We start from the raw sequence: 25,169 nt of genomic DNA on the forward strand, positions 1-25,169 counted from the left end.
TTAACTTTTCCGCCATGACAACATGTCGTAAAGCCATTTCTTAACTAGTAACAATTTCAACCAAATATTAAGACAATAAGTATGTATATACATATATTACGAATATAAAACAATGAAAAGTACAGGTACCTTTTCACTTCCGAAATGTTTTGCTTTACAGTGTAAACATATATTAGTCAAACCCCCAGCGAACTATACTCCGGAAGAACTACGGAGTTTAGGGCAGCTTTGAAATAACTTGCCATAGATCCTGCATGACTACGGCTCTAATAAAACAGGTCAATTCATATACACTCAGTCCTTTTTTTACGCGATTTTCGGTTCTGCCACTAATCGCGTAAAAAAAAATCGCGTAAAAATGGTTAGTTTTCCAATATTAACTGACAAATTGGTTCCGAATATAAAAAATATCGCGTATTACATAAAATATACGCGCAAAAAAATATTCAAAAACAATACAATAAGTTTCAAATTTCAGACTTATGATTTATTCATTCATAACAAAATAAAGAATACAAAACAAAAACCATATATAAAAGAGAAAAAAATAGAAAATAAGTAGATTTATTGAAAAAACCGTTGAATGCTGTTTAATCACTGTCATTATCCGTAGTGGAAATTATCCTTAGCCGCTTTTTTTGATGGCCGGCACTGATATCACTAGAATTTGTATCAGAATCAATAGTAAGAACTAGGGATTGATGTTCTGATTGACTTAGCATCTCCGACTGAGTTTGCACCATAAATTCAGTTAATTTTGTTTGAATGCTTCATTTTGGACCCAATAAATTCCGATGTAGTTCTTTATATCTTAACATGCAGAGACTCAATTCTTTTTGAAAAATTCGTGCACGTTCGGCATCAGTATCATTTGCTACAAAATAATTTTCCGATTCTGCTGCAAGTTTAAGACCAAGCAAAAAACGAAAAAAAGCAATCGCGTTAAAGTGAGAAATTCGCGTAAAAAAAGGAATTTGCGCTGCAAAAATAACCGCGTTAAAGTGAAATAGCGTAAAAAGAGATCGCGTAAAAAACCGAGTGTACATACATACATTAACAATTAAAAATTCCTTTTTATCTATAACATTCACCTCTTCTCTTCGACCTGTTAAACTCCTTTTTCGTCTAATTCGCCTTTGGTTTAATAATTAATCTGAATCTGAACTGAAATTCGATGTGGTATGTATGTATTCGCTGGTAATAGCCGCCTTGACTTTTGGAAGAAAACTGAACTGACTCAAAGCTTACCTAACGCAATAACACTTCTAATCAAAATAACGCCGACAACAATATTTCTGTTAGATTTTGAACTTTCGTCTTCGCCCATACATATGTATGTATATACATACATATGTTTGTAAGTATGTATGTGTGAATATAAAACAAAGTAGAGTGCGCATGTCAAAGCGCAGTGTTCCTTAGCTCGTACATAAATATTCGTGCAACATAGAAGAGAGCGCATGTCAAATCATAGATAGCGCCTTAGCGCATGCATATGTATGTACATATGCACATGCCAAAGCAAACATTTGTAATTTGTAATATTCGTCATTCTCTTATTGTCATAGATAACTTGATTAGAATCTCTTTTCTTGCTCTCTCGCTTGCAGCTGATCTGTTTTCTGAGCTGGCAACAAAACACAATCAGGGTGCCGTCAACCAGCAGTTAGTGAAAAAGGCGGGATGCCAGAAAAGCAGCTCTGTAATTACTTGACGAAACTAGTGTGAAATGAAACTGTGCGAACATATTTTGGCAAAATAAATGTTTATGTAAATTAATTAATGATTTTGCATTTTAACATCTACATATATATGTATGTATGCATTTTCAAAGTGTTTAATTTAGTGTTTTGTATAATTTATTAAATACCCAAGTTAATATTTTTCAGCAGTGGCATCATTGGCAGATGCTATAAAAATGCGAGTTTTGACAGCTCTCTCTCGAACCAAAGAGTCTCGTATCAAGAGCAGACAACATTGCTGTTGTTAGATTTCGCACTCGCGCCTTCGGGTATGTGGGTATGTGTGTAACGAAAGCAAATGACAGAAACATTTTTAATTATTCATTCTTTTACATATATGTATGCTCTTTTCTGTAGAAGCGCTGCTTATATTAGCTTAATGTAAAAATTGAAGAACTTTAAACGCAAATATATCAAAAGTGGTTAAATGAATTTAAAATCTGTAAAATTTGTGCAAAGTTTCAGATCGCACACTTTAATTTGATGTATTATTTGTCTCTGTACGTTTTGTAGATCTCTGGAAATAAGCGCCTTGTCTTAGAATAATATATAGATTATTAAAACGTCGTTAAACTAATTTGAGCTTTTTGATTGATGATCAAGGAACTCAATAAGAGTGTGGAACGTTTCTGGCAGTATATTTCACGTAGTGAATTTTTGTGAATGAATATTAATGTCGCTGTTTTAAGTTTACAATTTTATGCTGTCTATTTGGTGTTTTGTTACAGCTTCTCGCTAGAGTGTATAAAATATAATACATGTTTAAGTGAGAATATTTCATACAAATGTGATCACTTTTTATAAATACCTGGTCACTCTATGACTTGCGATAGCAGTTCGTTGCTGTAAATTGCTATTGAGATAAGGGTTCACAAAAAATTGGGAAATTGCGAGTTTAATAGGGTTACTTGTGATCGTAATAGCAGAAAAGTGGCAAGTAAGAGTAACGTTCTTATGATTTTTAATAATAGCAGGAAATTTATCATGGAAAATCAGTTAAAAAGAAATATACTATTTTCAAGTAAAAAATTTCATAGAAAACAACGTTAACAAATTTAAAAAAAAACATGTCCAAATAGGCATGCTACAGCCAATATTTTCTACTGCCGCTTAGGTGGTGAAAAGGCTAACATTCTATATTTTTAAATGCAAATGTTAGAAACATGTCTTAGTTAAATAAGTTTATTTGTTTTAAGAAGTTGCAACTGATTAAGGAATTTTTTAATTTAGTTATATTTTAAATTTTGTTTATTGTTAAAACCAAATTTGAAAGCTTGTGTGACGAATTTATGAAATAAATACATAGAACAAATGCTTTCATATTTTCGTTAAGATCGCAATAGCAATATAAATTTTCAGGGATTTTAAAATAGCAATCCCTGAAATCACAGATATTGAATTTTTGGTCATAAGGTGGCAGACTTCAAAAGTATTTGAAATATCATAATCGATCATAACTAGTGGGAATACGCCATCGCTTGGAGTTAATGTACAACATATTTATGTAGATGGCAAACTTACTTTGGATGACTTAATGGAACTTCCAGGATCAATTCTGGCGGATAGTCGAAATAGTCCGGATCATGGCCATTCGCTGATACAACCAAAGGCAAAATGTCCCATTCTGTCCCTCTACCTTTCCAACCCAATTTTATGCAAACCTATATAAAAAGGTAGATAAATATTCATTATTAATTATGGTATTTTAAAATAAATAATAACTCAAAAATTGGTGATCCAACCAGATTACTTATAAAGTATGCAAACAAATTAATCAAAAGTTCGTGCTTCAATAAAATGTTTAAAGCTATAAAAAATTTCTATGGATTGAAATCGGCATAATCCGTCAACCGTAAGTAGTTAAAATAACACTCCACATAATTTTTATTAATACTTGTATATTAATTTACTAATCCATAATTGGTATTATCACAATAACACACACAGTGCAGAATTGCAAGTATAAGCGCACTTAATTTAGATATTTTATGGCGAATGCGGAATTAAGTATTACTTTGTAAAAACTGATAAACAGAGTTCAAAAATCCTGTTATCTCAACGAAATGCTATAGAGCAGATGTCTTAGGATTTTCGATGGATAAGGCAATTGCTTTGGATGGAATTGTTCTCAGAAAACGTGGCATGTTTCTTTAATGAAGAAGAGTAGGAGAAAAAGTAATAGGAAAAATAATTCGAGTTAACTCTACCTTTTACAACTATTTTCTTAAAAAACCAAATGAAGTACCGATAAAAATGAGGTTACCTAAATAAAACAAGCACTACTAGAAACAAGGAAGGAAGGGATAAGTTTGGATGTGTACGAAAATTTAAAACTTTTGCAACTTGAAAGGATCCCAGCCCAGTTAAACACCTACAGGTGTTAGCAAAAGGGTTCTACTTCATTATTTGACAAAATCGTGAATTGTTTATAATCAAAGCGAAAATTATAATAAATCGCCCTTAATCGATTTTATTTAGTTTAGCCAAAACCACAAACTTGTAATATGCCACATTCTTATTAAATGATTTCTGGGTCTCATTAAGGTACCTCACATACCATTATCAATCTATATTTTTGAGAATCAGACATACTTTTATCAAAAAAAAAGATTATTTATAAATTTTAATTATATACCTCACACCAATATGTCCGGTAAAAATTTATCTAAAGGCACCTAGTCAAAGTCAACTAAAGGTATCTAGAGACTTCAAAAGTATTTTTCATGTAAAGTTCACGTAAGTGAGGAAAGTTCCCTGATTGCCAATCACTTGGGAGTGACCAAAAACGATTATCATACACATGGCTCAAGCAGCTCACGGGTTGTGCGGTCCTAGACCAAATATCCTCTGGGTAGCCAAAGAACATCCGTTTGAAAGCGAGCTGAAGTGAGAAAGCAAAACATCCCCTCCACAGGGTTGTGCGCTGGGTTTGGGACCCGCCAGGTAAAAAACGCCCCCTATGAAAAGGAACAAAAAGCCTCGAAATAGAAACCAACCTTTTGATGATGACCATGACAAACGAATTAAGGATTACGATTTGAGGGCATGCACAATCCGTATCAAAGCGAAGTTTTCCAACACAGAATATCTCTTACCAACAGGTGCTACTTCGGATTGAGCCAATTTTCACACCATAATAAGAAGTGTTAACAATATAAGTCCTGTGTAAATTTAGGAAATATAGTTTAAAAGGTTTAGAAGATATTTTCATTAAACTTATTTAGAGGATTATTCTTTAAAGTGATTCGTTGTTCTTTATTTTAATTAACGGGTTGGTTATGTTTCGTATGGTTTTCAGTTAATGCCGTTAGTGGGCGTGGCAGGTCCGTCTGCGCCCATCTACAATATCAAACTTCTTATGGGGCATATATTTACCAAGTTTCATCAAGATATCTTAATTTTTACTCAAGATACAACTTACATGGAGGGACAGACAGACAGAACGGGTTTCCACTTTTTTTTTTTTAATGTCAGTGCTGAGAGAAAGTGTGAAGTATTACTTCAAAATGCCAATTGAATAAAATTTAAATAGCCCTCAGAAGAGTGTGCCAAAATAGTAAAAATTGTTTCTCATTCGATGCTCAGGGCCTCTCTAGAGAAATCTTTAGAGGTTTTTGGTGTTTAAGAATCTTTGTCTCTAGCAAAAATCAAACATGATCTAAAAGATTTAAGTATTGAGGACAGGGTGATATTGAATCTGTTTGCAGTTGTAAATAAGTTTTCCTTAACTCTGTAAGTCATGTTCTTTGGATATTTACCTTGGTGGAATACGAAAGTCTTTGGGTCCAAAATTTCCGCTAAAATGTTTTTATAATCTTGCAACATGTTGATACAAAGAATTATATGGAAATTATTTTGAAAACTTAAAGAAACTTAAAAAGGATATCATTAGTATGTGGTATTGGCAGAAAGAGTTAAAATGAGTCAATACATCTCTTAGGCCCCATATACCTAATGATTATACAATTTTCACACTTCCGGTGGGCCTTATACCATATATGCGAATTAACTCCACTCCTAGTTAAACCGGATATGTCGTTCAGTGTATAAGTTATACATTTAGATATACTCGTATGATTGTTTAAAAATATGTTCTCCAGTATACCTGAGCAAATTAATGCGATCAACCCGTCTTCTTTTTCTCTGACCTCAATGTACTCAACCTGATTCGAAACCGTTCAGGTTGGTCAAAATGTGATTGTAGAAAAGCACATCCTATACTGGTCACGCATACGGCTGTTTATAATGAAAATGCTTGAATTTCGGTGTACGGATGGTTGCTTTGATCGAATGATATGAATCAGCTGCGTGCACCGTTCTTTTTGTTAGTTGTGGTTTGGGATGTCACAATATGTGGTGTTAAGTCGTGTGGTGATATCCCGAATGGTGTGTCCAAATATGGTTTTAAAGTGCGTGATATTTCCAGGTGTGGTGAGTAGTTTTAGGGAGCGGCAGTTTTTGCCGGGTAGAGTAGGGTCTGAGGCTTAGCTCATTTAAACATCCTGTGCCCCCTAGGCGAATATTTTGCTTAGTATTATACATATGTATAATCTGTTGCATGTATTTCGGCGTATTGCTAGTGGACTAGTCGAGGGCGCAAAATACATAATAACGTAGGAATAATTGGTGATGGAATAATGGCATTATACATATATTTAAAACATGAGGTGTATCTGGGATTAGGGCACTAAAATTAAAGGGATCTTGCTAACATACAGTGATTGGCCGTAAATTTAGAACGGCTTCATTTCGAGTTAGTAATGTAATAATTTTGTAATTTCCAATTTCGCTTAGTGCTTAGATACAAGTAGATGCGATAAGAGCCACCTTTACTCTGACTGCTCGGGGGAACGATCAATTGCTCGAAGATGTGAGTATAATCCAATATTGTGTAAGTGTATCGATTTTTCTGGGACAATTAAGTATGTCTTATTATGTTTTCCATGCATAGGGCTTTTTTTATTTAAGCAAATTACTGTACAACAAATTTTCTTTGGGAATATTCATTATTAAATTTGGACGATTTGGTTGGATTATATATAACTCCGTTTTGAATAGAGGAATTAACATGAAAACAGTCTCTTAGACCTGTCCACTTAGTATACAACCGAAAATAGTGTTTTGAAATAATGGTGTTAGAAATTTACAACATCTTCAAGTATTATTTGCGGTATAAGGTCGCTGCCTAATGAAATATCCATGTATTCGAGATGGGACATTACTGTTGGGATCTGATAGCATTAACGATGAAACCTTATGTCAATTCTTACTATTTGTACTATATGTTAGCTTGAAAGCGTATTTGCTAGTTGCAGTAAGACTATAGGTTCTGCTTGAATGCTCTGTATGTATGTACATATATGAATGATGGTTGTTTGAAGGGTCCTAAATTTGAAAAGTTCTCGTCGGTGTTCGATGGGGATAACTGTTGTGGGTAGTAATACCTTATTTTATATTTCGCTCTTCTTTATTTATGGTAGACATACTTGTATAAGATTGCAAATAGATGGCAACTATGCTTGTTAGAAGAGTGAGTAATTGTGCGTGCTATAAAAATTAAATAATTTTGGTGGAAAAAGGCACAAAGTTAACAAAATCGGCTCATCAATTCAAAGCACGGTACAAGTCAGGGATAAAGGGATGCCCAACTTATTCCAGTATGAGAGCGCCTAAAAGTAAGCGTTTTTTATATAATTTTCCATCGTAGCCAGATAGGACAAATTAATGATTTTTGGGCACTTAAATTAAAACACCCAACATTTATTACAATTAAAAATTATTTTATATTGGACTTCTAATATGCTGCGAAACTAATATCTTTTTTATGGTTTTATGATAAATTAAAACAACTGATTTTTGATCTTACAATACTTAATAAAAATAATATAGCCTTTTAGTTCCCAAATAATAAATGTTTTTAATCATTGGTAATTGAAAATTGTTACTGAATTGAACAAACTAATCCTGAACTTTGACAGCTGATCGAGTTCAGGAGGTTTTGACGTTTAGCAATTGGAAACGAGCGATGACTAAATTGAAATCTTACCAAAAGAATATGCAAACGAAGGGATTTGTTGCATTGTTCAAGACCACTTATAAAAAATGTAAAACAATGAAAATTAAATGAATTTGTGAAATTTAAATGTATTTGATGAAACGTTTTGTAATGTCAAGCATCATAGTATTATTTTGAATGGAAAATTATTAAAAACATTTATGGATTGATTAAATGCGCCGACAAGCCTATCACACCTTAATGTGAAAACCAGCGAGACAACAGTCTAAATGCTGCAACTGTGGCGAAGGGCTTCCAGCTAACTATCAAGGGTGGTTTGTTGCCATAGAATTATAAAAAATACGAGCTAACACAATCGGCCACAAAAAAGGTGATGGTCTAGCACGAAGGTAGATGGTCCTGTAGATTTCAGAACAAAAAATAATGATCCTCATCAACAAGAAGTTCCTAAATTTATAGCTGAAACATCAAAAAATCTACTTTTGCTCATGTTTTAAAAGCAAATAATAATGACAATATATCCAATAACAAGAAGGGCTAAGTACGGGTGCAACCGAGAATTTTATACTCTTGCAACTTGCAAGAATCAAAGCCAGGGAAATACCTAAAGGCGTATAATTAACCATATACAGTAAAATCAGTCGGATGTTCGAAAATCCTGATATTTGCTAGGCCCCGTTTTCGCTCAAAAACGGCCTATTATTTTTGTTGGGATAACTCACATATTGAAAAATATATGCGGTATAAAGTCACCACGAAGTTCGAGAATCTTGTTTGCAATATCTTTTTTATTAATTGAATCTGCTTTTTGTTTTAAAAGCCTAACAATAAGTTTTAAAATCTTAAATCTATTTAAAAACTAGACAAGCTCAAGCAAGTGTTTGAGCTGTTTTGGTGATACGTTGCTCCTTAGTACGCAGGCATATCTCTTCTTTTAAGGCGTGTTTGATCGCAGGAATGTACCAAAGCATTAGCCAAAGGGTTTGGGTGATCTCGAAGTTTAGATATATATTTAATTCTGCTGTCTTCTACTTCTTTCTTTACCATAGAAATACCAAGGTCTTTATGGATATTGTCATTACGCATGTACCATGGTAAACACGTGATTGTTCTAAGCATTTTTGATTGGAACCTTTGTATTATATCAATATTAGTTGCACAGGCCGTACCCCACAGTTGAATGCCATACATCCAAATCGGCTTTATGGCCGCATTATATAAAAGCACTTTGTTGTCTAGGCTAAGTTTGGAGTTTTTATTTAAAAGCCAATCTAAATTTGCAGCTCTTATCTTCATGCAAGTTATTTTACTAGATATGTGTTTTCTCCACGTAAGTCTTCTATCTAGGTGAATACCAAGATAAGTTACGTCGTTCGCTTGGGGTACTAGAATATTGTTCATTTTTACTGCCGGACACATTTTAGGTCTTAGTGAAAACGTGTAACATGCTTGCATTTTTGTTCATTTACATTTATACGCCAGTTGGCTAGCCATTCTTCGACAGACCTTAAGTGCTCGGCTTTGCACATTCTTGATGCTATTATGGCACATTTGTTACTCACTAAAGCTGTGTCATCCGCAAAAGTTGAGGTCAATATATTATTAGCTGTAGGAAGATCTGCAGTATATATGATGTATAGAGTTGGGCCTAAAACACTACCCTGAGGTACACCAGCCCTTATCTGTCGTTCGTCAGATATGAAATCTCCCACTTTTACCATAAATTGTCTATTTTTTAAATAAGACTCCAATGTTTTATACAATTCTAAAGGTAGAATGTTTTTAATCTTATACAAAAGGCCTTCATGCCACACCTTATCAAACGCCTGAGCCACGTCTAGAAATAAAGCTGAATGCTATGTTTTTCACGAAACCAGAATTGGTGCTTTGGTATTATATTATTTTCGTGGAGGAAAGGAGACATCTTTGATAGTAACACTTTTTCAAATATTTTAGAAAGACAGGGTAGAAGACTGATTGGTCTGTATGAAGACGGCTGTGTTAAGTCTTTCCCAAGTTTATCTATCAAGATAATCTGCGACTTTTTCCATGAAATAGGATAGTATCCGAGATTAAGAATTGCACTGAAGAGCGAAGAGAGCACATCCACAGCAATATTTGGTAACTCAATTAGCATTTTTGGGGTAATATTATCATGTCCTGGTGACTTTTTTGGTTTAAGTACTTTTATTATTCTAATAATTTCAGTAGGTGAAGTCTTAAAAGACTCGAGTGACTCGTTAACTGTGTTGGGTAAGCTGGACAACTCGAAGTTGTTCTTTGGGCAATTTGGTTGAAATACCTTTTCTAGGTAATTTGCAAAACAATTAGCCTTTTCCTCGTCACTTCGAGCCCAATTTCCGCCCATGTCTCGTATAGGCATGTTGGAGTTAGTTGGTGGCTTCAGGAACTTTTGGGCTTTCCAAAGAGAATTTTGCTTGCTTGAATTTGGACACAGCTTCTTTATATACATTTCGGTATTGGATTCTTCCTCACGTTTAAGCGCTTTTTTTAGTTTACGTGCAGCTGATTTCAATTAAAGCTGAGTGGAAGGGGAGCGACTTATCTGCCATTCACGCCTTGCACGCCTTTTTTCGTTTACAAGCTTTTCTATTTCTTTGTTAGTAATTTTTCTGGCACCAAGCGGCTTATAGCTTTTGTTTGGTGTTGCTAAGACAGCTGCTTTAGTTATTATATCATTGAGTTCTTCTATGCTTTCGTCGATATCTCTACCTGTATTTATTTTGTACTCAACATTAATGTGGCTACTCACGTATTTTTTATATTTTAGCCAATTCGTTTTATAAGAAGTCAAACCTACTTTTGGATTAACAAATATGGGTTGTTCACATAACTTTATTAGTACAGGAGAGTGATCAGAAGATAGATCAGTACTTGTATCAGCTGTTATAAGCGATTTATCTATATTTTTGATTACAGCAAAATCAATTAAATCTGGTATTTTTTTACGATCACTAGGCCAATATGTCGGCTTACCAGGAGATATTATGTCAAGGTTATTGTGCCTATTTATAATAGTGTGATACAGCTGTCGTCCTTTCGGATTAATTAGCCGTGAGCCCCAATACGTGTGCTTTGCATTGTAATCTCCACCTGCTATAAATCTATGGCCTAGTCTTCCAAAAAAGTCTTTGAATTGGATGTCTGTAATTTTAAACCGAGGTGGACAGTATATGGATGTCAGATTTAAGTCCCCGCAGCGATTTTTAATAGTTATTGTTGTAGCTTGTAATTGCGCGGTGGCATAAGATTCTGATGTGTGGTGATTTGACCGTTTTCTAACCAACACTGCTGTTCCTCCATGTGCCTTTCCATCTGGGTGGTTTGTAACATAGAGTCTAAATCCCGGTATAAAGAAATTGTTTTTGTTCGTAAGATGAGTTTCTGACAATAACATTACATCGATACTATTTTCATCCAGAAATCTAATAAGTTCCAATTTATGTTGGTTAACACCGTTAGCATTCCATAAACAAATGTTCAATACACTCATTTTTTACTTAAAAAAGTTTGCAACATTTGGTTTTGTGATTTGATTACCTCTTGAATCATATTTTGCATTGAAGCCATAAATTGTGTCATACATTGGGTGAGGTTTAAAATCATAGTTTCAACGCTTCCATTTGGTTGATTTTGGGGCAATTGCATTTGTGTAGTATTGCCTTTCACCACGTTTGCATAACTCCCTTGTGTAGCATTGTCCTTAAGATTTACTGGTTTTGAAATGTGGACGGGGATTTTAATATTTTCATTAGATGGAATATTCATCATTTGGTTACGACGTGCTTGGATGCCCTGTGACAACTTCAATTTTAAATCTTTGTATACAGGGCAACCCCTGTAGTTAGCAGTGTGATTTCCTCTACAATTGCTGCATTTTTTATTTAAATCCTCTTTTTTAAGAGTACATTTTGAAGTTGGATGTAGATCACCACATACTACACATACACTTCGTAGAGTGCAATATGCTTTCGTGTGTCCATACTCTTGGCAGTTTGTACATTGTACTGGACCATTTCTCTTGTGTGGTTCCTCAACGGTGATTCTGGGATGGAGAAGATATTTTAAATTGTAAATCGGGTGTACTTCGTTTTTCTTTAATTTGTTAGAATCTGGCATCAATTCTATTTTAAACATTGGTTGTGGGACTTTGTTCTTGTTAAAAATATTTACTACTGATTTAATGCTAAAACCACCTTCTTCTAGTGCTTCTCTAACATCGTTAGAGTCTACCGAAGACTCTATACCTTTTATGACAACTACTAGGCCTTTTGAGCTCTTCAGTAATTCTTGTTATTATTTGATAGGAATTTTACAATTTCCATGAAACTTTTTTCAGTGTATGTTTGAATTTTTGTTTCATCTATGTTACCTTTTTTCAGGGGCACAATGTGGAAATTGTTTGTGCCTATTATATTGCTCATTTTTGAAACAAGCGCATTTGAGCTACGCTCACGCAAATAGATTGGAGGGGGTTTGGCATTCACGACCGTGGTGGTACCCTTTGCTTCGTCGTTAGGCCCTTTGCTTAATAAGGCAAATCTGTTGCCATTTAGAATTTCTGGCTTTTTGGTGTTTGGCGTGTTTGCTTGAAATTTTTTGGTATTGACCGCTGTTTTAATAGGACTCAATTTCCTTTTTACGTTAATGTAGCGATCAATACCAGTCTGAACTGATGGCCCTTTTTTGCTTGGTACATTCTCACCTTGCATTTTATTTTCCTTCGCTGTCCGGGTGCTTGCTGGCTGCATAGTGGCTGCTGTCAGTGGACTGCGCTTGCTTAGTCTCTCTTTCATCTGATCGATGCGATGACTCATCATCGCCGTTACATTTGTTTTTGCCAGGAGTTGCTTTTTTTGGCTCGACAAAACTGAAGTAGGCATTTAAGGAATGCCTACGGTTTTGCGGTTGAGGCTGCGAAGCACTCATAATTGTTTGTTTTTTTGTTTTGTTTTTTGTTTTTATATATTTGTTTTGTGCACTATTTGTTAATGTTTATTATTAAAAGTTTGTGTGCACTGTTTTTTATTTGTTTGTTTGTTTCTATTTATTATTTTTGTTTGCTTACTTTTTGCAAAAATTAGAATCACGGAGCGAATTCAAAAACACGTCCGTACACTTTGAACACAATCAATGCTTTTCAAATGAAATCTGCTGTACGTAAATTAAAAAAAGCGCTTAAATGAGAAAAAGAGAAAGAAAGAATTCCATACCGAAATACTACTGTGCACAAAAAATAAGGTGACATTGTATTTATTTTGAAAATTCTTTATTTATTCTTCCAAATCAATTTCATCCTCATCAAAGTAATCCCCTCCCGATGCAATGCACTTATGCCAATCTTCGAAACACTGGTTGTAGTCATTTTCCGGGATGGCCTTCAGTTCCGTCTTCGCTGCGGCTTGAATCTCCTCTATCGTATAAAAACGGTGTCCCCAGAGCGGTCTTTTGAGCTTGGTGTACAGCCAGAAGTCGCACGGCGCCAGATCAGGTGAATACGGTGGTTGCGGAACGACATGGGTTGACTTTTTGGCGAAATGATCACGAATTACGAGGGCAGTATGGGATGGTGCATTATCGTGGTGTAAAAACCAGGAATTGTCTTTCCACAATTCCGGCCTTTTTAGGCGGATAGCACTGAGGCCCAAAACATCCTTCAAAATGGTATTGGCTGAGCCTTTCGATATGCCAACTTCATCAGCAAGGTCTCTAATTGTTAATCGACGGTTTTTCAACACCAAATCTTTTATTTGTTGAACGTGAGCTTCGTCGGTTGAGGTTGATGGTCACCCTGGACGCTCTTCGTCTTCGACACATTCACGGCCGGCTTGGAACTCATTATACCACTTGTAAAAATTTTTTTTAGATATAGCCTCATCACCAACGGCTTTCTGCACCATTATCAACGTATCCGCAGCAGAAAATTGATTCCGTAAACAAAATTTAATGCAAATTCTTTGCTCAACAAATTTCGACATCGCAAAAAACGAAAAACTCACTTTTAGCAGCTCACAAAACGACACGTATCTCAAACACTAATGAATATTTCGACATGAAATTTGACATAAATGTGACTGACAGTACTACCAACCTAAAAAAAAATAATTCTCCAAATCCTTCGACACGCGCAGTTTAAATTCAAATGTCACCTTAATTAAAAAAATTCGCCGGGAGATGATAATATTTCCACAAAAATACTAATTGAGTTACCAAGTATTGCTATAGAGGTGTTCTCTTTGCTTTTTAATGCTATTCTTAGTTTTGGATATTACCCAATTTCATGGAAAAGTCACAGATTATTATGATAAACCTCGAAAATACTTAACACAGCAGTCTTCATACAGACCAATCAGTCTTCTACCCTGTCTTTCTAAAGTATTTGAAAAAGTATTACTATCAAAGATGTCTCCTTTCCTTCGGATTTCGTACGAAACATGGCACAATAGAGCAAGTAAAGAGAATTACTAACGAAATAAGGAAAGCATTTGAGCACAGGGTTCAGTAATATTTCTAGATGTTGCTGTGGCGTTTGATAAGCTGTGGCACGAAGTTCTTTTATATAAGATTAAAAAAGGTCTAAATAAGAGACAATTTATGGTGAAAATAGTAGATTTCATATCTGATGAAAGACTGATAAGGGCTGGTGTACAACAGGGCAGCGTTTAAGGCCACATTTTAGCATCAAGAATATTAGCGGAGCATTTAAGTTCTGTCGAAGAATGGCTAGCGACCTGGCGCACAAATGTGAATGAACAGAAGTGTAAGCATGGTACGTTTTCGCTAAGACCGAAAATCTGTCCGGCAGTAAAAATGAACAATATTTTAATAGTCCAAGCGAACAAAGTAACTTATCTTGGTATTCACCTAGATAAAAGGCTCATGTGAAGAAAACATATCTCTAGTAAGTAAAATAACTAGCATGAAGATCAGAGCTGCAAATTTAAATTGGCTTTTAAATAAAAACTCTAAGCTTAGGCTAGACAATAAAGTGCTTTTACATATATAATGCGGTCATAAAGCTGATTTGGATGTATGGCATTCAACTGTGGCGTACGACCTGTGCAACTAATATTGATATAATACAAAGGTTCGAATCGAAAATATATAAATAAATATATACCTAAACTCCGAGATCACCAAAGCCCTTTGGCTAATAAACATGCTTTGGTACATCCTGCGATCGATCAATTGACCGACATTTTCGATCAAAAGTGAACTATATATGTATGTATATCTAATATTAAAATTATAAAATGGAACAAACCTGCAAGGTTGTATCTCGTTATACTAATTGCATCTTGATTTGTGTTCTGGAAACTGAACAAATCAAGTGGAATTTAAAATTTTTTTATACTGCTTCTAGTTAAGGAACTAAGTCTGTATAAATTGTTTACACATACAACAGGATACAGCACATACCAATTTTCATAGACTAAGCTATTGTAGAAAATTCACGTAATAACCAAAAGGAAGGAGGTGATTATGCGACTCAAAATATTAATTTTTTAATTGGTAACAAATCATTGTTATCCATCGAAAATAAGTTACTTATTTACAAACAAATACTGGGACCGATATGGAGCTATGGTGGATAACTTTGGGGATGTACTAACGCAAATAATAAAGTCATCCAACAATTTCAAAACAAAGTACTAAGTCTAATTGTCAAATGCCTTGGTATTGTTGATGTGCTGATATAGAGCGAGATCTAGGCGTAAACTCGGGTTACGCAGAAATATTAAAAATTACAACAGCACATAGTGCAGGATTCCTACAGCATTGTAACGAGGAAGTAGCCATGTTAACTTTTAGAGACGACTTAAACGCCGCAAGCCCAGCGATCTTTCAAATTAGCCGATATTCTCACAGTAGTTTTGTAATTATACGTTTAATTATATTCAAGTTGCTTGTGAGTTCTTTCTTCTATTTGAACTAGTTGTAATTTTTCGGAATCGATCTTCAGTAGTCGAAGTCGATTAAGAATCGATTCTTGACATTCCAAAAATCGATTATTTTACGAGAAAACTCGATTTTCGAGTAGAATCGGAATCGAGTTTACCATCGCTACTGGCAGCCATCGCGTGCACATATAATAACCTCCGTACAGTAACCACCACAAAAAAAATGATTTTTTTTCCATGTAATTTATATGGAAAACAGAAAATTTGAGAGAGGCACCTCTTAGTATTAATATTAAGAGCTCATCTTTTGAGTGACTTTTTTTGTACACATTTCGAAAGTTTTGAGCCTGTTTTTCAGTTGAAAAAAAGGTTGCCTCAAAATGGCACACCCTAATATATACATATATTATGTATATCATTAATTTCTTATAAGTTAACTGGTACAGGGGAATTCCCTTTTACCATAGAGGCTTTTCGCGCAAAAAAATTGAAACATTGCGGTTAGTAAAAGAAATTCCTAAGGTAACCGCCTCTCAAATAAATGAAAGTAAAAAAAATCGTTTAATAAGGATATTCTTGAGGATACTGTAAGATAAAATATTGAAGACTAATGGATATCATGCAGGTGTATCACGAAAGAACCCATACACTCTTGGCCACGCAAACCACTTTGTTTTTTTTTTTATGTTTTTAGTAAACATAAGTAAACTAAATTTTATTATCTAATTATAATTATGGTTTTTAATTTATTGTATTGGGTGTAGATTACCGATTTCAATAGAAGGAAACGTACATATAGTCTCATATATACTCATTTTCATACAAATAAGTCTCCAGAATATCGGGAAAAAGTCCTATACTCAGACCAAAGCATATACGAGGTGTGTTCAAAAAGTATCGCGAATTTTGTGTTTTTTTTCAAAAATTATTTATTTATTCATGAATATCTATTTTGTCCCCTTCAAAGAAATCCCCATGAGATATTATACACTTGTGCCAACGGTTTTTCCAATCTTCGAAGCACTTCAAAAAATCATTTTTCTTTTATTTTCTTCAGCTCCTTCTTCGATGCCGTCTTTATCTCGTCAAGAGAAGCGTAACGTCATCCTTTCATGGGCCTCTTCAGTTTAGGGAACAAGAAAAAGTCACAGGGGGCCAGATCAGGGAAATACGGTGGCTGCGGCATCATTAGTGTGTTGTTTTTGGCCAAAAAGTCGCGCACAAACAACGATGTGTGAGCAGGGGCGTTATCGTGGTGCAAAAGCCAATTTTTGTTCTTCCACAAATCCGGGCGTTTCTGGCGGATTGCTTCGCGCAAATTGCGCATAACTTGCAGGTAATATTCCTTATTGACCGTTCTTCCCTGTGGCAAGAACTCATGATACACCACGCCCCTGCAATCGAAGAAAACCGTCAGCAAAACTTTCACATTCGACCGAACTTGGCGCGCTTTTTTCGGTCTTGGTTCGTGCGGCAGCTTCCATTGAGATGATTGAGTTTTAGTTTCCACGTCATAACCATAAACCCACGATTCGTCACTAGTTATGACCCTTTGGATCAAATTTGGGTCGTCGCGGACAGAATTTAACATCTCATTAGCAATGTTCATGCGATGATATTTTTGGTCACAATTGAGCAATTTTGTGAAAAAATCGAAGACGATCTAAAACACGTGCAAACAAAGCAGCTATCAACAATTAAATGAACATTCAAAATGGCCGAGCTTGTCGGCATAAGTGAGAGACATGAGTGCCAACATAACGCCACAAAAAATTCGAAATTCGAATATACGTAATCCGGGAAAATTCAAAATTCGCGATACTTTTTGAACACACCTCGTATTGTATATTTTTTATCAAAGAATAAAGCTCGTGTGGCGTAAGAGCGGAACAGCCCTTTTACCGACTGTGAAGCGTGAAGGAGGTGGTGTACTGGACTAGGGATGTATGGCGGCTGAAGATGTTGGCAAGCTTCGTTTTCGTTAAGTCAACAATTGATCAATATGCTTAATAAAATATATGGAAAACAAATATAAACTAAAGTGTTGAACAGTTGGAGCTTGGGAACAATTTTTGATTTCAAAATGACAACCATCCAAAACAATCAGCAAACAATGTTTTAAATAAATTGTTCCTTTTAAATACACAACTCTTTTTTTCATTTACGTGTAAGCGCATATTGAGTCATCAGCGGTTTGTATTCCCCAAAATAAATTGGGTCGGTAAGTAACCATGGTCCTTCGACCCAGATTAAAATGAAAAAAGGAGTTGTGTATTTAAAAGGTACAATTTATTTAAAATTATCCTTTGTTTGCAGTACAATGTTTTGCTTAATAATATGTACATATATCACGTCGAATCGAAATTGGATGTGTTGGATCGCTGTCGACGCGGGTGGAACGATGACGATCGAAAGAAGTGGGAATTACACGGCGCAGTATAGAAGAGAAAGTATGAAGCAATTGTTTATGTGCGGCTTGTGTAGATCGAATTGTTTAGAACTATCCTGTTGTCCATCCTTTTTGTTTAGTGAGTAGGGGTACAGGTGCGGTGAGTTGTGTTGTAGTGTCATCAGCTGTGGTGAATTGCCCTGTTGTATTAGGATGCGTCAATTTTACCGGGTAGAGGGGGTGGTTGCTTAACTCATTTAAACACAATGTAAAGCTTTGGTTGTTCTACAACACTAAGCACCAGTTGTATACGCCACTCCAATCCCCAGATCTTAATGCTACTCGTGTGATTTGTTTGAGCGTAGGATTCGCCAGTACACAGCATTACCTCGAAGAATGGTGTAAAATCAGTCTTCAAGCGAAGAGGTTATCCTACCAGCCATTAAAAACTATTTTTAAAAAGAAAAAATTGATTACTTTAAACTAATTATATTATGTATAGAAACTTTTCCTGATTTTTTTGACTGAATTATTTTCGCTTCTTTTCAAAAAAAATTTCTTTTAATAGAAATATTTAAGAAAATATATATCGGAATTTTAAACAGAATGTATGAATTAAAGTTATTAATATACTTATGTTTTAAATATAACATTTTTACTTGCCAAAAAACTCTTGAGGTTTTTTTTATTTGATATGGTGTACGGAGACTTTTTCTGGCAAGTGTATCTCCTAAGCCACTAAAGCTACAAAAACCAAATTCGCCTAGCGCGAATATTTTATGAACCCCTACCGACAAGGTGAAATCGCATTAAAAAGCGCGATAAATAAATAACTAAATACACAAAAGACATTAAATGATGGTATCAGAAGCCTTTGATGGAACCGGGGTCTAAATTGGACGATGGGGGCCTGCACCGTTCACATACCTCGAGATCCGATTTCAACAAAATTTGCACGAGACATTCCTCCGACCTTCTTATGTTACAGCATGAAAATGGGAGAAATCGGACTACAGCCACGCCTACTTCCCATATAACTCAATTTTAAATTCCATTAGAAACTTTCACTTTCAAGTATACAAATAAAAAGTGAATTAATATATCAGGATGAAAATTTGCACGAATAGTATTTTTGAGGTGTGCCATCTTATGACTAAAAATTGCGTAAATCGAATTAAAACTATTCAAGGCCCTAAGTGATGAATATGTGGACTCAGCATTTATAGATGACTTTTTGCCGAATATATCGATTATTGAAATTCAGAGAGAATTCTTTCTGATAGTACCAAATTATCTTAATAAAATTGAGAGAGCGTGTTTTTCTTTCTATAAATAGGGACGGGCTGATTGCATTAATTTTGACCTTGCTGTGTATACTTGAGAACATATTTTCAAACAACTATATGAATATATATGTAGCTGTAGTGGTTTAAGTTACAGCTGCAAAGACAGACGGAAGGACCGACAGAAGGATATCCCAATTTCAACTCGTATCAACTCGTATCGTAGTTTTTATTGTATAGCAACCTGTTGCAAGAATATAAAAATACGTTTCTTTCTAAGGGTGCCTGTGCATTTAAACCATTTACTGGTATTTGCCAATTTTAAACCTTGGAGGAAGATTCTGATTTTTAGATGGGAATATGAAAAACAGTACGAAAAGCAGCCACCTGCACTCATGCAGTTGTTACCTGTTACCAATGATCCTCGGTCAACATACCTGTATGTTATATTTGGTTGCTTACTCCGAACAATTGAAAGCCTTGTTTCTGTTTCATTTACCTTCCATATTAAAAATGCCGGACATTTTTGTTAAAGTACATATGTATATCGAAAAATAATTTTCATGCGGCACTAGAAAATTATCATATTATCCGCTTTGTGGATTAATAGAAAAAAGCATTGGAAACATTTACATAAATAATAAAAAAAAAAACTCTCTTATAGTTCTGATTTATTTAAAATAGTTATCTGAATTTTCAGTTTTTTCAAATAATAGCTTTGAGGAAAAATTTCGAAATAATTTCGCTTCTTTAGGCGACTGAAAATAATTAGACTGCACCTCACAAAATAAATTCGTCAACTGCTCATAAGCACAGAATGCAAATCAAAAGTCGAATAGCGTTAAACTAACATTAAATGAATATAAAATCTGTTAAGTAAGAATACTAGTGCGAGATTGTTACCATGAAGGTTACAGATGATGGCCACATTACCCAAACACTGAAAAATACCCGTATTCTACTTACACTTATATTTTATGTTTTACGAAAACATTAACAAACTTATACTATGTTCGGACCGACATTGAAAACACATTTGTATGTTGTGGAATCTTAGTCGTTCGGACCGACAATGTGTGTTTTCGATGAGTTTTCACTGACAACTATCAATAGCGGCATTCTCTTGCTCTTGCAAGATTGCACGATGACACAAAATGCAAAAATCCTATTCCGAAATATGTATGCAAGGCTAAGAGAGCACCCATTGCAGAATCTAATGATACATGACGGCACGAAAATAAACAAGGGTTTTGGTCTGATATATTTTACAGCCATTGCAAATAATTGTCTGCCTTTGTTTGTTGTTGTGCCGTTGCACCAAGAGGAAAATTCTGCAATTTCTGCACCGTGCAAGGTTTTGCAAGAGCAAGAGAATCCCCCTAATATGAGAATATCAAGTGACAATTTAGAACCGGAAAAATATGTATTCCAAAAACATCGATTAAACTGGAGCAGGCACCGATTGTAATGAGTGGAATGTTAGTTTTCAAGTAGTTTTCAGCGCAAACTGTGTTTTCGTTTGACAGATTCTACATGGACGAAAACACAAGTTTTCGTGCGAAAACCAGTTTTTCCCACGAAAACATGTTTCGTTGTCGGTCCGAACATAGTATTAGTTCAAAGAAAGGATATACGAATTTAATTTCAAAGCTATAACATCGAAAGAATTTCATGAGCTTTTATAAATGTAAAAATTTACACAAGGCAGTGTTGTATGCAAAATTTTAATAAATAATTTGAATCTCTTTGATGGCACAGAGAGCAAATAAACGACAACAAAAAGAGCGCTGATACGTATACAGATGAGCAAAAAATCGCGAATGCGTAATGCGGATGAAGACTGTCATTTTATGAAGGTATACTCACATTTTATGCAAAGTGAAATAGATAGTAAATTATGTTAATGTGTAATCGTACCAGTATACTTGTACAGCGGGTCCTGCTGTTATTTCATGGGAGTAATATTTGTTTACGTTTTCTTAGCATGGCAACTATTGATTCTTTTTCACGTGTAGCAGATTTTTTAAGTCGTAACAACATCAATTTTTGTCAATTTGTTTAGTTTTGTTATTTTCAATTTCATTTCCTTCAAATGCAGAGCCCCATTAATATTTATAATGAAGAAAACTATCCTTCATATTAGTTATGTTATTTATTCATGTAATGGATTAAGGTAAAGTAAAAAATCTTTGTTGATGCAAAGGGCGTAATTGCACCATATTTATTGGAATCCACGTGGCTAAATGAGTTAAGCGTTCCGCCCCCATGCACTACTACACCACACAACACACCACTCACAAAGCAACACTGGCCCACTCACCACACTTGGGGACAACACTCAGAAGTCTACACCCACACACACACCAATGCACGCCGTACCTCAACCCACCATAACTCTCCACAGCCCAACGAGCAAAAACCCTTGTCAAGGAAGAAGCCGCCCACTTTCGACCGCGAATCTCGAGCAGTGATCATCGACGGACGTTTTCGTTTTTTGCTTTTTTTTTCGGCAAGTTTCAACTATTTTGTCATCTTGGGCGCGCAACTCAACCACCGTTCCAGCATCTGGAGATCCTCAGTGCGCAGCAGCGGAACCCACTAATTAATTGCGAGTGTTCTTCTGTGGAATTCTATAAATACACCCGTAAAACTTCCATTGGTATCCGACCAGGGAGTCCACAAATTTTAATACATTTTGTGACATTCATTTTATATTATTGTCACGCTTCCACTAGTATCCGACCAGGGACATCTTTATTACTATATCGTTTTTTATCATCCAATAAAATTGCGATACATCTTTAAGTGAAAAAAAGAATGTATATTACGTTCTCAAAGGAGTGGGTAGCAGAAGTAAGTTCTAAATTATATATTGTCCTTCGAGCCATACTGAATGGCACTATTGTGAAAAGAAAAAAAAATAATTTTTTATAAGAATAAAATAAGGAAAATGTGAAACAAGATTGTAAAGCGAAAAAATCTTAAAATATTAAGTGGCGACAAACGACAGTGGATAAGTGCGCAGGTGCAAAGGCAAGTGCATGTACAGTGAAATTGAAATTACATATGTACATATATACATACAAACATACAAACATACAAACATAGTGACAAAGGAAAAAAAAGAGAGAAAATAAAAATTAAAAAGAGCGCAAGTGCAAATAATATGTGCAGTGAAATGAAAAATACAGTGCCCGAAACTGAAAAAATAGAATATAAAAAGAAGAAAAAAAGTATAATTCTGCATACATACTTACCAATAGATAACAAAAATTAAAAAAAAAAAAGCCCAACAACAAAGTTTGGGTAGTGACAAAAAACAGGAAAATAAAGAAATTAATATCAAATAAGAATACACATACATACATACTTATCAGTGCGAAAAAAAAATAATAATAATAAGCAGTTACCAAAAACAAAAACAAACGGGCGCGAAAAAAACCACCTAATTAAAAAATACAAAACATTAAAACAAAAAACAGCGGGCGCGAATTTAAAACCATATATGTTTGTAACTAATACATATTAATATAAAACGGGCGCGGAGTAAAAACAACAAAAAACCAAAAACCACTAGGAACTCACCGCAGCATTCCAGGGCAGGATTTGGAACACCTCATGCGAACTATCAGGCGCATTGGCCTACCGTAATACCAAAAATCCCATGACGGATAACAAAGTTAGTCGTATCGATTCCTTTTAGTACTGCATTTTTTCGTTTCAATTTTGCATACATGTACATACTACATACATACTTACATATGTATATCATTTTTGCGTCAAATTTAATTTATTTGCATAGAATAGCTCATCCAGTTATTCTCATTTTATTTTATTGTTTTTGCAAAAAACACCGATTGCCAAGCGGTCACAAGTAACTTTCGGTTAAAACGGAAATACCGAAAATAAAACTGTTAGGCACAACAGACAATATATATGTACATATATACATATATATTTATATACATATATATTTATGTACTATGTATATATATCCAAATATATAAAGATTGTTTATTGGCCACTAATGCTTACCTTCGTGTATCAAAACACAAATTATCCACAAACATAAAAAAAAAAAAATTCAAGTATTTCACTTGCACATATGTCCGGTGATACCCCTTATGCTTGATCAAGCAATAAGCAGGATTGCCTTAAATAAGTAAGCAAAAGTTAAGGCAAAAACAAAAAACAATTATATATATATATATATTCTTCCTTCAAATGATTTTATATATATATAAAGGAATAAAAGAGAAAAGGTCAAGAAAAACCGAATAAAAGAAAAAATTACAGATGTACATGTATGCACCAATTTGATACACATGCGTTGATATTTACACATTGAAAATACATACGTATATTTATTGTAAACTCAACTATTTGAGAACATTGGAGTACAGGCCAAGAGACCGTACTCACATACATACGTACATACATATTTACAGAATATACAAAGAGTGCACATTTACGAATCAAAGTGCACACACGATTATTTCATTTCTCAATTCCGTTTATGCGCGCTCGCTCCACTGAGAAACAATATATGCACGCTTGCATATACACTTGTACATAATTATATACGGAAAGTTGATTACCCCATCCGAGGGTACCTCAAAATATTACATTCTTTTTAAACGGTTCAGTAGAAAAAGTATAAAGTATTACAATATATGTATTTCCATATATAAATAAAATAATAATTAAATATTACGAACAATTTTAATTGCATGTCCAAAGTCCAAATTGGCATATTTTCGGCAATACCCCTTGTTCTTTGATAAGCAAAAACAAGCAGGATTGCGGATTGCGTATATACATGTATGTACATATGTACATATCTACAAAAAGCACTGATCTCTTATACGAGCACTCAGTCGCAAGTACATACAAACGGTTTCGTCTATAGGTATACCCTATAAGACATACAAACACAAAACAATTTAATAAAATAAATATTGCATATATTAACAATAAAATAATAATAAATAAATTCGGTAATACTTTTGTACTTTATTCGAGATTAATTAAAACGAAACGCGTTATTTAATATAATCCGATCAACAAAATAAAATAAAACAAAACATTTTACAATTTTATCAATTATATTTACAAAAAAGACTTCGCTTGGCAATCAGCAATTGAAAGTCAATATCTAAAGTCAATCAGTTTATATTGAAAAAAATATATACTTATATATTTCGTTAATTTATTTGTTCTAAATGAACGCAGATTCCAAAGAATCTAAATCTTCACTGCTACTACTACTTAAAGTTCCAAAAATGATTTCGGACGAAAAAAGTCCATGTACACCTGCAGAAGCTACACGCTCAAAGCAAGGTGTTATAAAACAAAAAAGGGGGAAAGACATTATATACAGTAAATTCATTTCTGAGAGTGACAGTTTTATAAAATACTGCACTCGATTTTCATCTTCGCCGATTCAAGATAATTCTGAATCGGCATTAGAAATCAAAAAAGAAAATCTGGACAATTTTTGGATACGTCTCCAAGCTTCTTATGACGCAATAGTAGAATCTGATGACTCAGATCTACCAGAAAATTTCAAATCCGCGGCTTACGCCAAATATGAAAATTGCTTAGACCAATTTGAAGAAACGAAAGCAATGATTACTGATCAATTGAAATTAATTAAAGCAATTGCACCTACTCCACTTCCGCGAGTAGAGATGCCACAAGTACAAAGTCAAGAGGCAAGTTCAGGCATCCACCTCAAGGTGCCCGCATGTGACACAGACATTTTTCATGGGGGTTATGAACAATGGCCGTCCTTCCGGGACATGTTCACAGCCGTTT

At 34.6% G+C, this 25,169-nt stretch overlaps 1 protein-coding gene across 1 annotated transcript in view; it reads right to left on the bottom strand.

Moving 5' to 3' along the window:
• LOC120768077 (nitric oxide synthase-like) overlaps positions 1-25,169 on the bottom strand; it is a 187,895-nt gene that overhangs the window by 156,444 nt on the left and 6,282 nt on the right. Inside the window, exon 2 of the mRNA XM_040094607.1 lies at positions 3,264-3,403. Within this exon, the coding sequence (XP_039950541.1) occupies positions 3,264-3,403 (140 nt within the window). The remainder of the gene's footprint in view (positions 1-3,263; positions 3,404-25,169) is intronic.

This window comes from Bactrocera tryoni, chromosome 2 (genome assembly GCF_016617805.1).
Source record: "Bactrocera tryoni isolate S06 chromosome 2, CSIRO_BtryS06_freeze2, whole genome shotgun sequence".
Classification (NCBI taxonomy): domain Eukaryota; kingdom Metazoa; phylum Arthropoda; class Insecta; order Diptera; family Tephritidae; genus Bactrocera; species Bactrocera tryoni.